Source organism: Capsicum annuum, chromosome 5 (assembly GCF_002878395.1).
Source record: "Capsicum annuum cultivar UCD-10X-F1 chromosome 5, UCD10Xv1.1, whole genome shotgun sequence".
NCBI classification, from domain to species: domain Eukaryota; kingdom Viridiplantae; phylum Streptophyta; class Magnoliopsida; order Solanales; family Solanaceae; genus Capsicum; species Capsicum annuum.
In genome coordinates, this window is record NC_061115.1 from 112217609 (window position 1) to 112231488 (window position 13880).

The following is a 13880-nucleotide window of genomic DNA, read 5'->3' on the forward strand; positions in this document are numbered from 1 at the left end:
CAGTGAATATTGTATATATTAATGTAATTATATATTGTAGTATATTTGTAATTATAGAGATATGATGTAGTAATTAAAGAGATAGAATAGCATATTATAAGGTATACAATAACAAATTCAAAGGGATAGATAGAATAGTTGATCTTTAGGGATAGGAAAAACGGATTTTGGGGGATGTAATCTTTGAATACTTTCTATTTAATGGCAAGACTTGTTAGCATTGAGAGACATTCAGCACAAATTTGACACATACTATTTCCTCAGTCACATCTCTACTCTATCCCCCCTAGTATTTTTGGGAGCATATATTTTGTTCATAACTTAGCTCTAGGAAAAGACAAATTAGCCTCTCGTGCTCTCAAATGTGTCTTCCTTGGTGAATCTCGAGTTCAAAAAAGGTATCGATGTTATTCACCTGATCTGGGTCGCTACCTTATGTCCGCCGATATTACATTCTTTGAATCTCAACCTTACTATACATCTTTTGATCATCTTGATATCTCTGAGGCTTTACCCATACCTCCAGTCTTACCTACACCAATCTTTGAGGAATCTACGGCTACTTCTCCATCTCCAATTGCAGTGCCACCACTTTTGACTTATCACCACCACCCACGTCCAGCATTGGTCACAGATGATTCATGTCATACGCCTGACGCTTCCCCTACTGCGGACCTGCCTCCTCCTAGCCAATCAGTTGCACTTCAATAAGGTATAAGATCCACTCGTAATGCTAACCCACATTATACTTTCTTGAGTTATCATTGTCTGTCATCACCCCATTATGCTTTTGTATCATCTTTGTCATTTATTTCTATCTCTACGACCACAGGTGAAGCACTTTTCCATTCAGGATGGAAACAGGCTATGATTGATGAGATGTTTGCTTTACATACGAGTGTCTGTTTCCCTTCCTACAAATAAATCAATTGTTGGTTGTCGTTGGGTTTATGCAGTCAAAGTTGGTCCAGATGGTCAGGTTGATCAACTGAAGGCTCGCCTTGTTGTCAAAGGATATACACAGATATTTAAGCTTAATTATGGTGACACTTTCTCTCCTGTGGCTAAAATAGCATCAGTCCGTCTTTTTCTCTGTATAGTTGTTGTTCGTCATTGGCCTCTTTATCAATTGGAAATTAAGAATGTTTTTCTGCATGGTGATCTTAAGGAAGAAGTCTATATGGAGCAACCACCTGGTTTTGTTGCTCAGGGGGAAGTCTAGTAGCCTTGTATGTTGATTGCGCAAGTCACTTTATGGTTTGAAACAGTCCCCTCAAGCCTGGTTAGGAAAGCTTAGCACAGTGATTCAGGAGTTTGGCATGATTCATAGTGGAGCTGATCATTCAATGTTTTATCGCCATTCTGAACCAAATCTGTGTATTTATTTGGTGGTTTATGTTGACGATATTGTTATCACCGGTAATGATCAAGATGGTATTACTAACTTGAAGCAACATTTCTTTCAGCATTTTCAGACCTAAGACCACGACAGAAATACTTTCTAGGTAATGAGGTTGCTCAATCCAGATCAGATATTGTTATTTCTCAATGCAAGTATGCTTTAGACATTCTTGAGGAGACAAGAATGATGGGATGTCGACCCATTGACAATCCTATGAATCCAAATACTAAACTTCTGCCAGGACAGGGGGAGCCACACAGTGATCCTGGAAGGTATAGGCAGCTGGTTGAAAAATTGAATTATCTCACAGTGACTAGACCTGACATCTCTTTTCCTGTAAATATTGTAAGTCAGTTCATGACTTTCCCTGTGATAGTCATTGGGATGCAGTTCGTATTTTGAGATATATAAAGTCATCCCCAGGTAAAGGACTACTCTTCGAGGATCGAGGCCATGAGCATATCATTGGATATACAAATGTTGATTGGGCAGGATCACCCTCTGATAGACGTTCTACGTCCGAATATTGTATTTTAGTAGGAGGTAATCTGGTGTCCTGGAAGAATAAGAAACAGAGTGTGGTTGCTCAATCTAGTGCCGAAGCAGAATATCGAGCAATGGTTGCAGCAACTTGTAAGCTAGTTTGGATCAAACAATTGCTGAGAGAACTAATATTCGAAGAAACTGGTAAGATGGAACTTATATGTGATAATCAAGCAGCCCTTCATATTACATCTAATCCAGTGTTCCATGAGAGAACCAAGCACATAGAGATTGATTGTCACTTTCTCAGATAAAAGATACTCTCGGGAGATATTGTTACAAAATTTATGAAGTCAAGTGATCAACCTGCAAATATATTCACCAAGTTCCTCACCAGTCCTCCTATTAATTATATTTGTAACAAGCTAGGTACATATGACTTGTATGCACCAGCTTGAGGAGAAATGTTAAAATATGAGTAGGAATAGGAATAATATACAAAATCCTACGAGGAAAAGGATTGTAATGTAGTAGCTATAAATAGGGTGTCAATGTAATTATGTACACACACAATTCAAACATATTTTTCTCTATTATTTCTCACAAGCTTTAGGTAAAGGAATACTCTTCGAGAATCGAGGCCATGAGCGTATCGTTGGCTATACAGATGCTGATTAAGCAGGATCACCCTCTGATAGATGTTCTATATCAGGAAATTGTGTTTTAGTAGGAGGTAACTTGGTGTCCTGGAAGAGTAAGAAACAGTGTGTGGTTGCTCGATCTAGTGAGAGAAGCAAAACATCAAGCAATGGTTGTAGCAATTTGTGAGTTAGTTTGGATCAAACAGCTGCTGAGAGAACTAAAATTTGGACAAATCATTAAGATGGAACTTGGGTGTGATAATCAAGAGGCTCTTCATATCGCATCAAATCTAGTGTTTCATGAGAGAACTAAGCACATAGAGATTGATACTCTCAGGAGTTATTGTTACAAAATTCATGAATTCAAGTGATCAACTGGCAGATATCTTCACAAAGTCTCTCACCAGTCCTCATATTAATCACATTTGTAACAAGCTAGATACATATGACTTGTATACACCAACTTGAGAGGGAGTGTTAGAATATTAGTGGGAATAGATATAGTATATAAAATCCTACTTGTTGAAGGATTGTAATGTAATATCTATAAATGGGGTCTCAATATAAACTATATAGATACGCAATTCAATAATATTTTTATCATTATTTCTCACAAACTTGCAATACAGCAGGTGTATAATATAAAGTTATTTAAACACAAAAGAAAACTTAGTCCATGATCTGGATTATTTACAAACACTATATAATCATTAGTTGTTGTACCTTTGTGGCTCTCAGAAACCACAAATTAGAATACACTTAAATATACCTGACCCAGAAACTACATGGTCTAAGTTTAATTATTTTACAAGTAAAATCCAGAATAGCAATGGAAGTAAACATGGGCAGGATGTAATGAAGTTTAGGACCAACGAATGCCTTAAATGTTAATAGTTATGCAGTACATAAAGCTATAAACAGCAGGCAGCATTTAATGGATAATAATTTCTGAACTGCTGGAGACAGCTAATTGAAAAGTTCAGTACTAACCACTATTCATGTCAAGAGATATTGAACATCCATAGTTGTACACCAGAACTTGACCGTAAAAAGAATCAAAAAGTATCCAACTCACACGCACATCACAGCAAACAAACATGCTATATATTAGATGAACCAATAGATGCTCAGATAAGGAGAAAAATAAAATCATAAAATTTCACCGACAGTAACACTTGCAATACCGATCTTAATTCCCCCTTTCACAATTAAATTTTTAAAAAATATAACTTTTCAAGAAAACATCCCAAACTTTTACTACACAAATGTCTCAAGAAAAAATTGCCTATGAAATTACCACATCTGATAGATTTGATGAACTACAGATCAAACAGGGCAGAATAATTAGCAGCGTATGAATTACCAACAAACATTTGATGCCTATATAAGGGACTGTGAAGAGGCTTCTTGAAATGCTGTTACTTTTCATACTAGAGAAGGAATCATCCACTAACAATGGGAATCATTTCAACTTTCCAACAGATAACTCCTAGAATAACCTTAATCGAAAAAGCTTACCAATCTGCTGTTCAGCCTCTAGTTTTTTGTTAAGCCCATTGCCATTGCCCCAATACAAACATAAAAGTAATTCTATGCAGTTTCAAGCAATCCACACAAGAAAAGGCTATTTCCTTGTGAATGAAAAACTGCTTTAAAGAACCAAATGTAGCAAAGCATAGATAATACAACTACAGATCCCAATGCTCCATCAAAGACTTTAAAACTGGATATGTTTGCAGTTATTACCTATCAACAGACTCCCCATGACCTAGCTGACCATTTGTACCTCTTCCCCACGAAAAGACATTCTGCCTTTCTGTAACAGCAAGTGTGTGCCTCCAACCGCATGATATCAGAATCACTTTCTGCCATTTTAGTAAAAGTTAAGTGTCAATTGCTTTTTTCCCCCAAGATCTCTAACATAAGACGCCAATGACAGCACATAGATGGCAAAGACTAGTTCTTGTTTTCGCTGAGAACTTGCACACCAGTACCTGATCATGCGGAAATTTCACTTGCACAGGTGAACAATGATCACAATTGTCATCAACTCCAACTTGTCCGAACTGCTCATGAGGCAAAACAAGACCAACTCAATAGACAAACCAACACGAAGCTCTATCTGCTACTAAAAGGATGTTTGCATCAAGCAATGTCATTGCATGCTGCCTTTCACAAAGGATATGCATGATTAGGAATAACTGAATTGAGGACCAAGTAAATTATTATGAAGCATATAAACTGATTTTCTCAATTCAACAAGTTGATTAACCAAGCCACAAAGTAGGCTGACAATAGTAAAAATATGTTGGCCACCTCTAGCTATTAAGAGTCTTGCACAAAGGCTTCATCGCTGACAGTCAAATAAAGATGGTTGAAGGGAAGCAACAAACAGCAAATGCCAAAGGAAGAAAAACCCCTGAGGAAATAAGGCAATCGAGATGCCTAGAATGTAGCATAAACTATTACAAGAGAAGTGTTAACATTAGATAATGAGATTCCAAGTTAATAGCAATGATAATGTGCAAGGATATAAAAGTGGAGAGATAAAAGAGCACTGATATTCTGGAAATATGTCTTTTGAATTTTCTCATTCATTTTTCCCTACACAGGCTGCGCCCCCTTTGGGTGCCTCCCTAGTTACACATGTACCATTCAATTATCCAACTGTCTGTAGCAAGCCTATTGTGGAAAACAGTTCTCTATAAAAACATCAAAACTGTGAGCCTAGTTCATCTAAATAAAAAGCTAACCGGCTAGAGTCACCTAAAACTCCAGATATGCACAAGCAACAAAAATAGCATGAAAGAAATTACAAAATCATCTTCTAATGAAAAAGAAACTACAAATTTGCTGACAACATTAATATTGCATGTTGATGATGCATGCAACAAAACACTATAAGATATGTCCAATAATGCACCAAATGAAGGCCCTGACTAAATTCTTTTGACCAACTTGTAAGAAAGAATAACTACATTTCTTATGAGAATGCACTAATAAATGAGCGCTGACAGCAAATTGCAGACACAGGCAGCTAGTGCATTAAAGTTGAGCATTGTTGCAATGCAAATGAGTTTAAGAAACAAGAACCAAACCTTGTTCCAACCCCAACCATAAAGTTTTCCATCAGCAGTAAGTGCCATGGTATGTCTCCAACCACCTGATATCTGGAAAATAACAATTCTTACGATATTTAGAAATATAGGAGCAAATAGATATATGTGTTATATCACCATCAATGGAAAAGCTTTTAGAAGTACTATAGGGATTGCCACCCATCTCTACATTAATTGCATCCGTGGATACAATACCCAAAAGCCTAAATCACAAAATGCAAAGCTTATCTAGATCCTTATCCTTCCTATTCCTGATACGAGTCAAATGGCCATCTTAGCTTTCGCTGACACCATTGGAGGCCAACACATAAAGACTCAAGCTCGGGGGCTGCCTAACCGAGAGAACAAGTGTTGAAGTGTAAAGAAGAGCCTCATTACACTCCAATGCCACCCCACATTAAGGGCCTTTTTGTCATTGCTTTGGAGCATAAGGCGCCTATGGAGTGTTGGACATCATTAAGGGCCTTTTGGTCATTTTATTATGTAATAGTTTTAGCCTAAGACTATAACTAGTTCCTATTAGGTTTATTTCAGCAACTTAGGTGATATTTTGAGAGAGACTCTTTTGAGTGTATTTGCAAGTGTGTAATCACTTGTGGCAAACGTGGAACCTTTTGTGTTGGTTACTCGTTTAGAAACGTGGGTTGCTTGGGGATTCCGGTTCCCTTGAGGTTCACGTAAGAACTTGGTGATGTTTATATGAGTTTTAGGGGTCTTAGGGTTTGAAACACTCTTTGGTTCTTGTTGCATGTATAACCATATGTCAAAGTTATCTATCTAGCTTTCGTTATTGCTTATTTGTTTATCTTGTTCTCGGCTTGTGTTGAATCCGTTGCTTAGTATTCATCTTGTTGTCATGTGTTTATGGCTGTTCTTGTATGATTTGGTATCAAGAGCAAAGCTTGATCGTGTTCCAACAAAATCACTCTTGGGATTGTTATCTAGAAATCAACACAAAAAGAGAGTCAAAATCCGAAAATCAAAAAAAAAAAAAAGTAGTGTTGTCACTTTTTTTACCTTTCGACCGAGACTAGATCTACTAGATCTTGGTAATTTTTGGGTGTTTTGTTTGTTTCTAGTGTTAGGTCCTTCTTCACTAACACTAATAGAGTCTAGATCCGAATTTTGAGCTAATTCCGAGTTGTTCTTGAACGTGAGTCTAGATCCGAATTTTGAGCTAATTTCGAGTTGTTCTTGAATGTGTGTTGTTGTTGTTGAGGATTTGTTCTTGAACGTGTGTTGTTGATGTTTGTGGTTGAGATTTGATCTTGAAACTGTGGTATTGTTGTTTGGGAGTTCACGTGTGATTGAAAATTTCGAAAATCATTCAATTTGGAGGTCATTTGCTTAAGGTACATTTTTGAGTGTTCTTGGTGTTCTTCATTATCTTCATATTTTGTTGAAGAAGAATCTTCAAAGGTGGTTGTTTGATCTAAGACAAGTGGGAAGAAAGTGTAGTCCTTGTTAGTCTTGAAACATACTCCAAGGTCATCCTAAAGAAGAAAGGGGATACAAGGGCTTTCAAAAAGACTAATTACCAAAGGGGAGAAAGGGCCTATCCCAAGGCTTACAAAGAGGAAAGGAGATAAAGACTATCAAAAAGGTGTCTTGCCAAAGAGATGCAAGGAAAAGTCGAGGTCTTTTGAATTTGAAAAAAGGGCTCCAAGTCTTGTTTTTCCCTCCTATAGCCGAATTCCACTCTTTCAAATTGAAGATTGATCAATACAAGTAACAAGAAATTTTTTTCAAAAATTTCAACCAACCAAAGGCTGCCATGTCATCAATCCGTACAACTCACCCTTAAGCTCAAATTTTATATTCTAAGTTTCTTTTCCTTGTTTCTTTAGTTTCATTTCTTGATTCTAGTACTAATTAGCAACTAGTAATCATCTACTAGGTTGTGGAATAATTTTTGAATCTGTTTCCTTCGTGTTAGCGTTCTTTGTGTGCTTTTATCGTTTTTGATTCGTTGTAGTTCTTGATTCAAGTCCATACGTAGCTTTTTTTAATTGAGTCTTCAAACAAGAATCCACTCCGACCTCAAGCCACAATTGGTACCAAGTAATCTCATTGGACTATAAACGAGATACCAACACTTACGACGCCAATTAAGTGACATTTCAAAGGCGTGAGCTTGAGAGTTTGTGAGGTTGTTTTCTTTTCTAACCTTAACGTGTTTGCTATTTTTTTTTTGTTTAGTGTTTATTAATAGGTACAATGACTCAAGAAGATGAAACATCTCACGCCATGGATAATAACACCACAAATGCTATGTTAGCTTCCATCATAGAAAAGCTCAATGCTATGGATAGTAAGATGAGTGACATGGAAGGTTCTCTTTTAAGAAGAATAGATACCTTGGAAGTTCGTCTAGACTCCAACCACTCAACTCCTAAAAACTACCATGCCTCATCTAGTGGACATGCTCCCAACACCTCCCCTACTATAACTCCGGAAACACTTAACCAAATGTTCAATCCACCTAGACAAGTACATGAACCCATCAACCAAGCCCCTACTTATCCAAACAACCGAAACCAAATCCACCAAGAAGCTCCACAAAACCAAGAACCCCAGGAAATGTCGAGAGCCCAACTTAACTAAAACCAACCAATCCAAATTGATGATGTGGAAGGTGAGGGTCCTTATAGAGGTGAAGAGTCAGATGAAGTGGCTCTCTTTGCGGAATTTGTGCGAAATAGAAGAAGAGCTCAAGGAGGAGGACATAAGGGCCGAAAAGGAAGGTTTGGTCCGGTTCTACCATGTAGAGGCAACTAGGGACACTGTCCTCAAGCTCAAGAAGGTCATCAATGGGATCAAGGAGGGAATTTGGGTAGAGACACGGGTCTCAACTCCATCAAGACCACTCTTCCTACCTTCAAAGGAACTAGTGATCCATCTATCTACCTTAATTGGGAAATACAATGCAATAGGATCTTCCAACTCAATGAGTTAACTCCACACAAGAAAGTCGCCCATGCAATTGCTCAAGTTGAAAGATACGCATTTACTTGGTGGGAAAGCGATTGCAAAGAGCAAGAAATGGCAATCCCGACATTCTGGATTGGGATAAATTGAAGGCACTTATGAGAGAGAGATGTCACGGAAAGATTCAAACAAGAGCAACTAACAAGGCTCTACAATTTGAGGCAAGGAGATATAAGTGTGGAAGAATATTATGAGGAGTTCAAAACTTAATCCTTCGTCTTGATATTGTTGAACCTCCAAATCATTGCATAGCTTGGTTCAAAGGTGGTTTAGATTATGAAGGTGTTTCTCAACTAGTTGTCCACAAGTTTGACTCAATAGAGGACCTTATTAAAGCGGCCATTGAGGTTGAAAGGAACGATAATGTCAAGAAGACCTTCAATAAAGGTTACCAATCATCTACTTCCTCCGAATGGAACAAGAACAAGGATTCCTACAAGTCCTTAGAGAAGTAGACCGTTGATAAGGCATCCAAGGGTATCCACCACGGCATGAAGGTAATCCATCTTCTACTCCCAATTCTAAAGGTATTGTTTACTTTAAATGTCAAGGTTGGGGTCATAAGGCTAGTGAATGCCCCAACCGAAGGAACATTGTATTGGTGGAGGGTGATCCTTACTTTGTTGGGGTAAAGTGACCCTAAATAATGGTGGTGAGGAAATTCCTCAAGAGTATGATGATGTTGATGGTGAAGAGGAATTAGTAGAGTTAGAAGGAAACGTCTTTGTACCTTGTGGATTGATGATGAAGGTTCCTAATGAAGATGTTTGGCCCGAAGACGGAGAGGTCTTGAATTTTAACCTCATGATGAGGAGGGATAGGAATTGTGAAGATGGGGAGCCTCGGGTTCAAAGGGTAGAACTTGGTGCCAAAACCAAGCACTTGTTATTCTCTACATTCGGCCCTAGCCCTTTGCCAACTTCCAAGTTGATGCCTAAGAGGGTGAGTTCACATGGTGCAAATTTAGAACGTAAGAGGGCAAGTGCAAGTCGTTGCTCCAAAGGTATGTACCGACCCCCTCCTATTTCTAGCTTTCCTTGGAATCATAGTGACATTTACCCTAGAGTAGACAATGTTATAGAAACATTTGATTTAAAATCCTACCTAGATGGTATTGATGTCTTTTGGAATGACTTGAATGTGCATAGAATGTATAGCCATTCTATTTCGGATGGCAAGCCTATTTGTTGTTCTAAGAAGAGTCCATGGATTCCATTTGATAAACAACTTTTGTTTCTTGTTTCTTGTTTCTTGTCACACTTATGTGGATAGACAAGTTATTTCTTCCTTGGAAGGGTATGCGGGTTTTTGTGATTGAAAGAGCTTTTGTGTTTGTTTATCCTTTCTTTGGTTTTGGCAAGGTGTGGATTCAAGGTCGAATCCATTTCAAGAAGGGGAGGATGATATGAGTCAAATGGTTTTGCAAGGTGTGGATTCGAGGTCGAATCCTTTTCAAGAAGGGGAGGATGATATGAGTCAAATGGCTGTCTCACCTTTCAATGACACCGTTAGAGGCCAACACATAAAGACTCAAGCTCGGGGGCTGCCTAACCGAGAGAACAAGTGTTGAAGTGTGAAGAAGAGACTCATACACTCCAAGGCCCCCCCACATTAAGGGCCTTTTTGTCATTGCTTTAGAGCATAAGGCGCCTATGGAGTGTTGGACTTCATTAAGGGTCTTTTGGTCATTTTATTATGTAATTTAGGCTACGACTATAAATAGTTCCTATTAGGTTTATTTTCAGCAACTTAGATGATATTTTGAGAGATAGACTCTTTTGAGTGTATTTGCAAGTGTGGAATCACTTGTGGCAAACGTGGAATCGTTTGTGTTGGTTACTCGTTTAGAAACGTGGGTTGCTTGGGGATTCCGGTTCCCTTGAGGTTCACGTAAGAACTTGGTGTTGTTTATATGAGTTTTAGAGGTCTTGGGGATTGAAACACTCTCTGGTTCTTGTTGCTTGTATAACCGTATGTCAAGTTATCTATCTAGCTTTCGTTATTGCTTGTTTGTTTAGCTTGTTCTAGACATGTGTTGAATCCGTTGCTTTGTTGAATCCGTTGCTTAGTATTCATCTTGTTGTCGTGTGTTTGTGGCCGGTCTTGTATCAATTCCCTTGGTGTCATATTTCCTTCTAGGAAGTACTAAAATGATGTCAAAATAAAAGATATCTTTTAGCACATTATAAGATGAAAATATGACAAGGTTTACCCAATGATGATAAAGCATCTTATATTATCATGGCTTTCTTAATATAATATCCAAGTCAAAATGGACTATAAATCAGGGAAGAGAGAGTAATTGTCTGGCTCAGTCGATTCACATCATCTTAACCAGTGTAATTACACACGCACAAAAAAAAAAAGATTCTCAAGACATTCAGATATGAACTTCACCCAAAAAATATAAAACAACTAACTTATCAAGGCTCTCTTAATATCCCACGTCAAGTAAAAATAGACTACTAGAGCAGAAGAGCGAATAATTATTCCCAATTGACTCACAGCATCTTCACCAGTGTACTTGCACCCAAAAACAAAAGATCCACAATACATTTTTTTGCAAGGTAAGATTTTATTGAAGACAGTATCAAGATGATATTATGAGATTACACTGAAAGAGCTGAACCTGATGACATCAAAATGCTAAACAGTCTTGGACTAACAGATTAGAAAATCCAAAACAAAATTTCCATCTTTCCAGAAGTACAGATACAACAAACAGCTATATTTCACAGATTGTAACTGCTCCTTTTTGCCTTCAAAACATCTTATAGTTCTTTCTTTCCCTATAGTCCAAGGTATGCATAGAGGAACAGCTCTCCACATATTCTTTAGGGATGCTTCTGGACATGCAGATTCCCAACTTAAATACGTTCCTGAACAACATACGACTTGCCCATGGGATCCCAAATTTGCCATGAGCATGGATCAGACATGCCAGGTAGAATTAGTGTGTAAAAATATGATCCAACGCTTCACATGATCTCTCAAACAACTAGCATCTGCTGCAAGGATCCAACCCATTTTCATATAGTTTTCTTGTGTCAGACAAGCCTCATGAGATACCATCCAACCAAAAAAAATGCAACTTTTGTGGGACTGAAGATTTCTAAATCATCTTCCAACCACTTTTATACTTGCACTGACTGATCAGCATTGAGTATTTTATAGAATGAATTGACAGCAAAAGAACCTTTTCTTATAGCTTTAAAGATTTAGGCCATCTTTTTCTACAATTAACTTTACTGATTGCATCTTTTGAAATAAATCAATAAATCAACTTCTTGCATTTCCCTGACAATAAGATTCCTTCTAAATTCAAAGTTCCATCCAATATCAGAGAACTTATCTGCTAGGAGGACTTCAGAATTATTGGCCAGTCAATAAGTTGTGGAATTGGTCTTTCAGCAAACCAAAACCATCCCAATTATCTATCCAATAATTTGATCTTTCTCCCATTGCCCACCCTCAAGCCAATATACTTGTTCAATTCATCGCAAATGCAGCAATATGTTTCCAAACAGTTACTCCATACGAAGTCCTAACTTCTTTTAAGTTCCCAGAAACCTTGTCTCCCATATTTGACATCTACCAATGCTTTCCGGGGAGCTTCTTTCAGATTATTGAACCTCCAAAGCCATTTACATAACAAGCTCTGATTGTGCGCTCTAAGACTTCCAACTCCTAGCCCTCTGTCTGTGTAACATTTTGACTTTTGGGCCAAGAATTGAACCATTCTATGTATCTATTTAGACCCAAACCCGATGAATTTTTTTGTTGTAACTAAGTGTTGATGTCAATTCTTAAGTGTGGGAAGTGTATTGGATGTGAATTAAGGTCATTAGAAACCCCTAAGACAAAGTTGAGTTGAAAACTCCTCGACCAATTACGTTCTCGTATAAATTTCTACTCGGATCAACTTCAAACGAGCATTCCTCCTAGAATATGAAGAGTTACGTGGCCCAATACGTACAAAATTAAACGTTTTTTAATCTTATTTCCAAGACCACTGACTGTTCGTCAATCCGAGTCCAGAGCAAAATGTTATGGGCATTTTAGTGAAACACTTCCAAATAATCACGAGCCGAACCATCAACAACCCAACTGATGATCCGTCATTGGGTTTGACGGCCACGTAGGACAGACCGTCCTTCTTAGGTAGCAAGTGAGAAGTTGCCCAGGATAGCACGGCTCAGGGTACGAACCATACATCAGTTTTGTTGAGAATATAATTAAATAATAAAAGTGTGCTCTCTCTAATAGCTTAAGCTTTTAGATGAGATAGTCACACACTTCAACATGATATCAGAGCAGGCAGATGTCCTGGAATCAAATCTCACTGCCACCCATTATTAAAAAAAATTCAACGTGCTTCGCACATAAAAAGAAAAGGCCCGCACGTGAGGGGGCGTGTTAACAGTTTAAGCTTTTAGATAACATGGTCACACGTTTCAACAAGTTTCATTTAACACCTCTCTAGGGTTCAAGAAAGGTTCTTGTAGCCCTTCTCCGTACAAGAACCGATTTTCAGATCAGATTTTCTTGGATTCTTAGAGCAATTAAAGGTATGAAAGGTTATCCACTCTCATGCATTCCTACGGATTCCATCCCTCCTGAGTATGAACGATTCTTTTAATAAGTTAGGGTTGGGATGAAACCTTTTATGCTCTTGATATTTCTTCAAACCCTCTGTCATGCTTCCTATCTTACGTTTAACCTAAATTATGTGTTTTCTATTGATCATTCTACATGAACTAATGAATATATAAAACCTTAAGAAATTTATGAATTATGATTTCCTTTGAATTCCAATGAACCTATGATACAAGAATAACAAGGAACACACGAAATCACACTCCAAACAGTCCACAAGTCTCAAGAAACCAAGCACCCTTTGGAGACCACTCTCGGATTCGCTACAACAACACAATAACAAGAACAAGAGGTGTGTTTTCAACACCAAAATAGTAAACCCAAACTACATTAACAACAAGGTTATGACGAACAAGATGAACATTAACAATGTTACAACAAGAAACAATACACGACTTACAATACAAAATACAAACTACTACAAAATTGCAAGAATAGAAAGATAGGAAGTGTGACATACACTACTATAATGACTAAGAACCTAAGTGTTTGTTGAACACTAAGACCTTTAATGAAGATAGCAATAACACCTACACTCTACGGAGGACACAAGAGGGACTTCAATCCTTCAAGCACCCAAAGATCCAAGCA

At 37.8% G+C, this 13880-nt stretch overlaps 1 protein-coding gene across 2 annotated transcripts in view; it reads right to left on the bottom strand.

The window, feature by feature from the left end:
- Positions 1-13880, bottom strand: part of LOC107852991 (ultraviolet-B receptor UVR8) — a 96264-nt gene that overhangs the window by 12720 nt on the left and 69664 nt on the right. For both annotated transcript variants that reach the window (XM_016698021.2, XM_016698020.2), the window contains 3 exons: positions 5625-5696; positions 4521-4592; positions 4273-4391 (listed from right to left, as the gene is read on the bottom strand). In XM_016698021.2, the coding sequence (XP_016553507.1) occupies positions 4273-4391; positions 4521-4592; positions 5625-5696 (263 nt within the window). The remainder of the gene's footprint in view (positions 1-4272; positions 4392-4520; positions 4593-5624; positions 5697-13880) is intronic.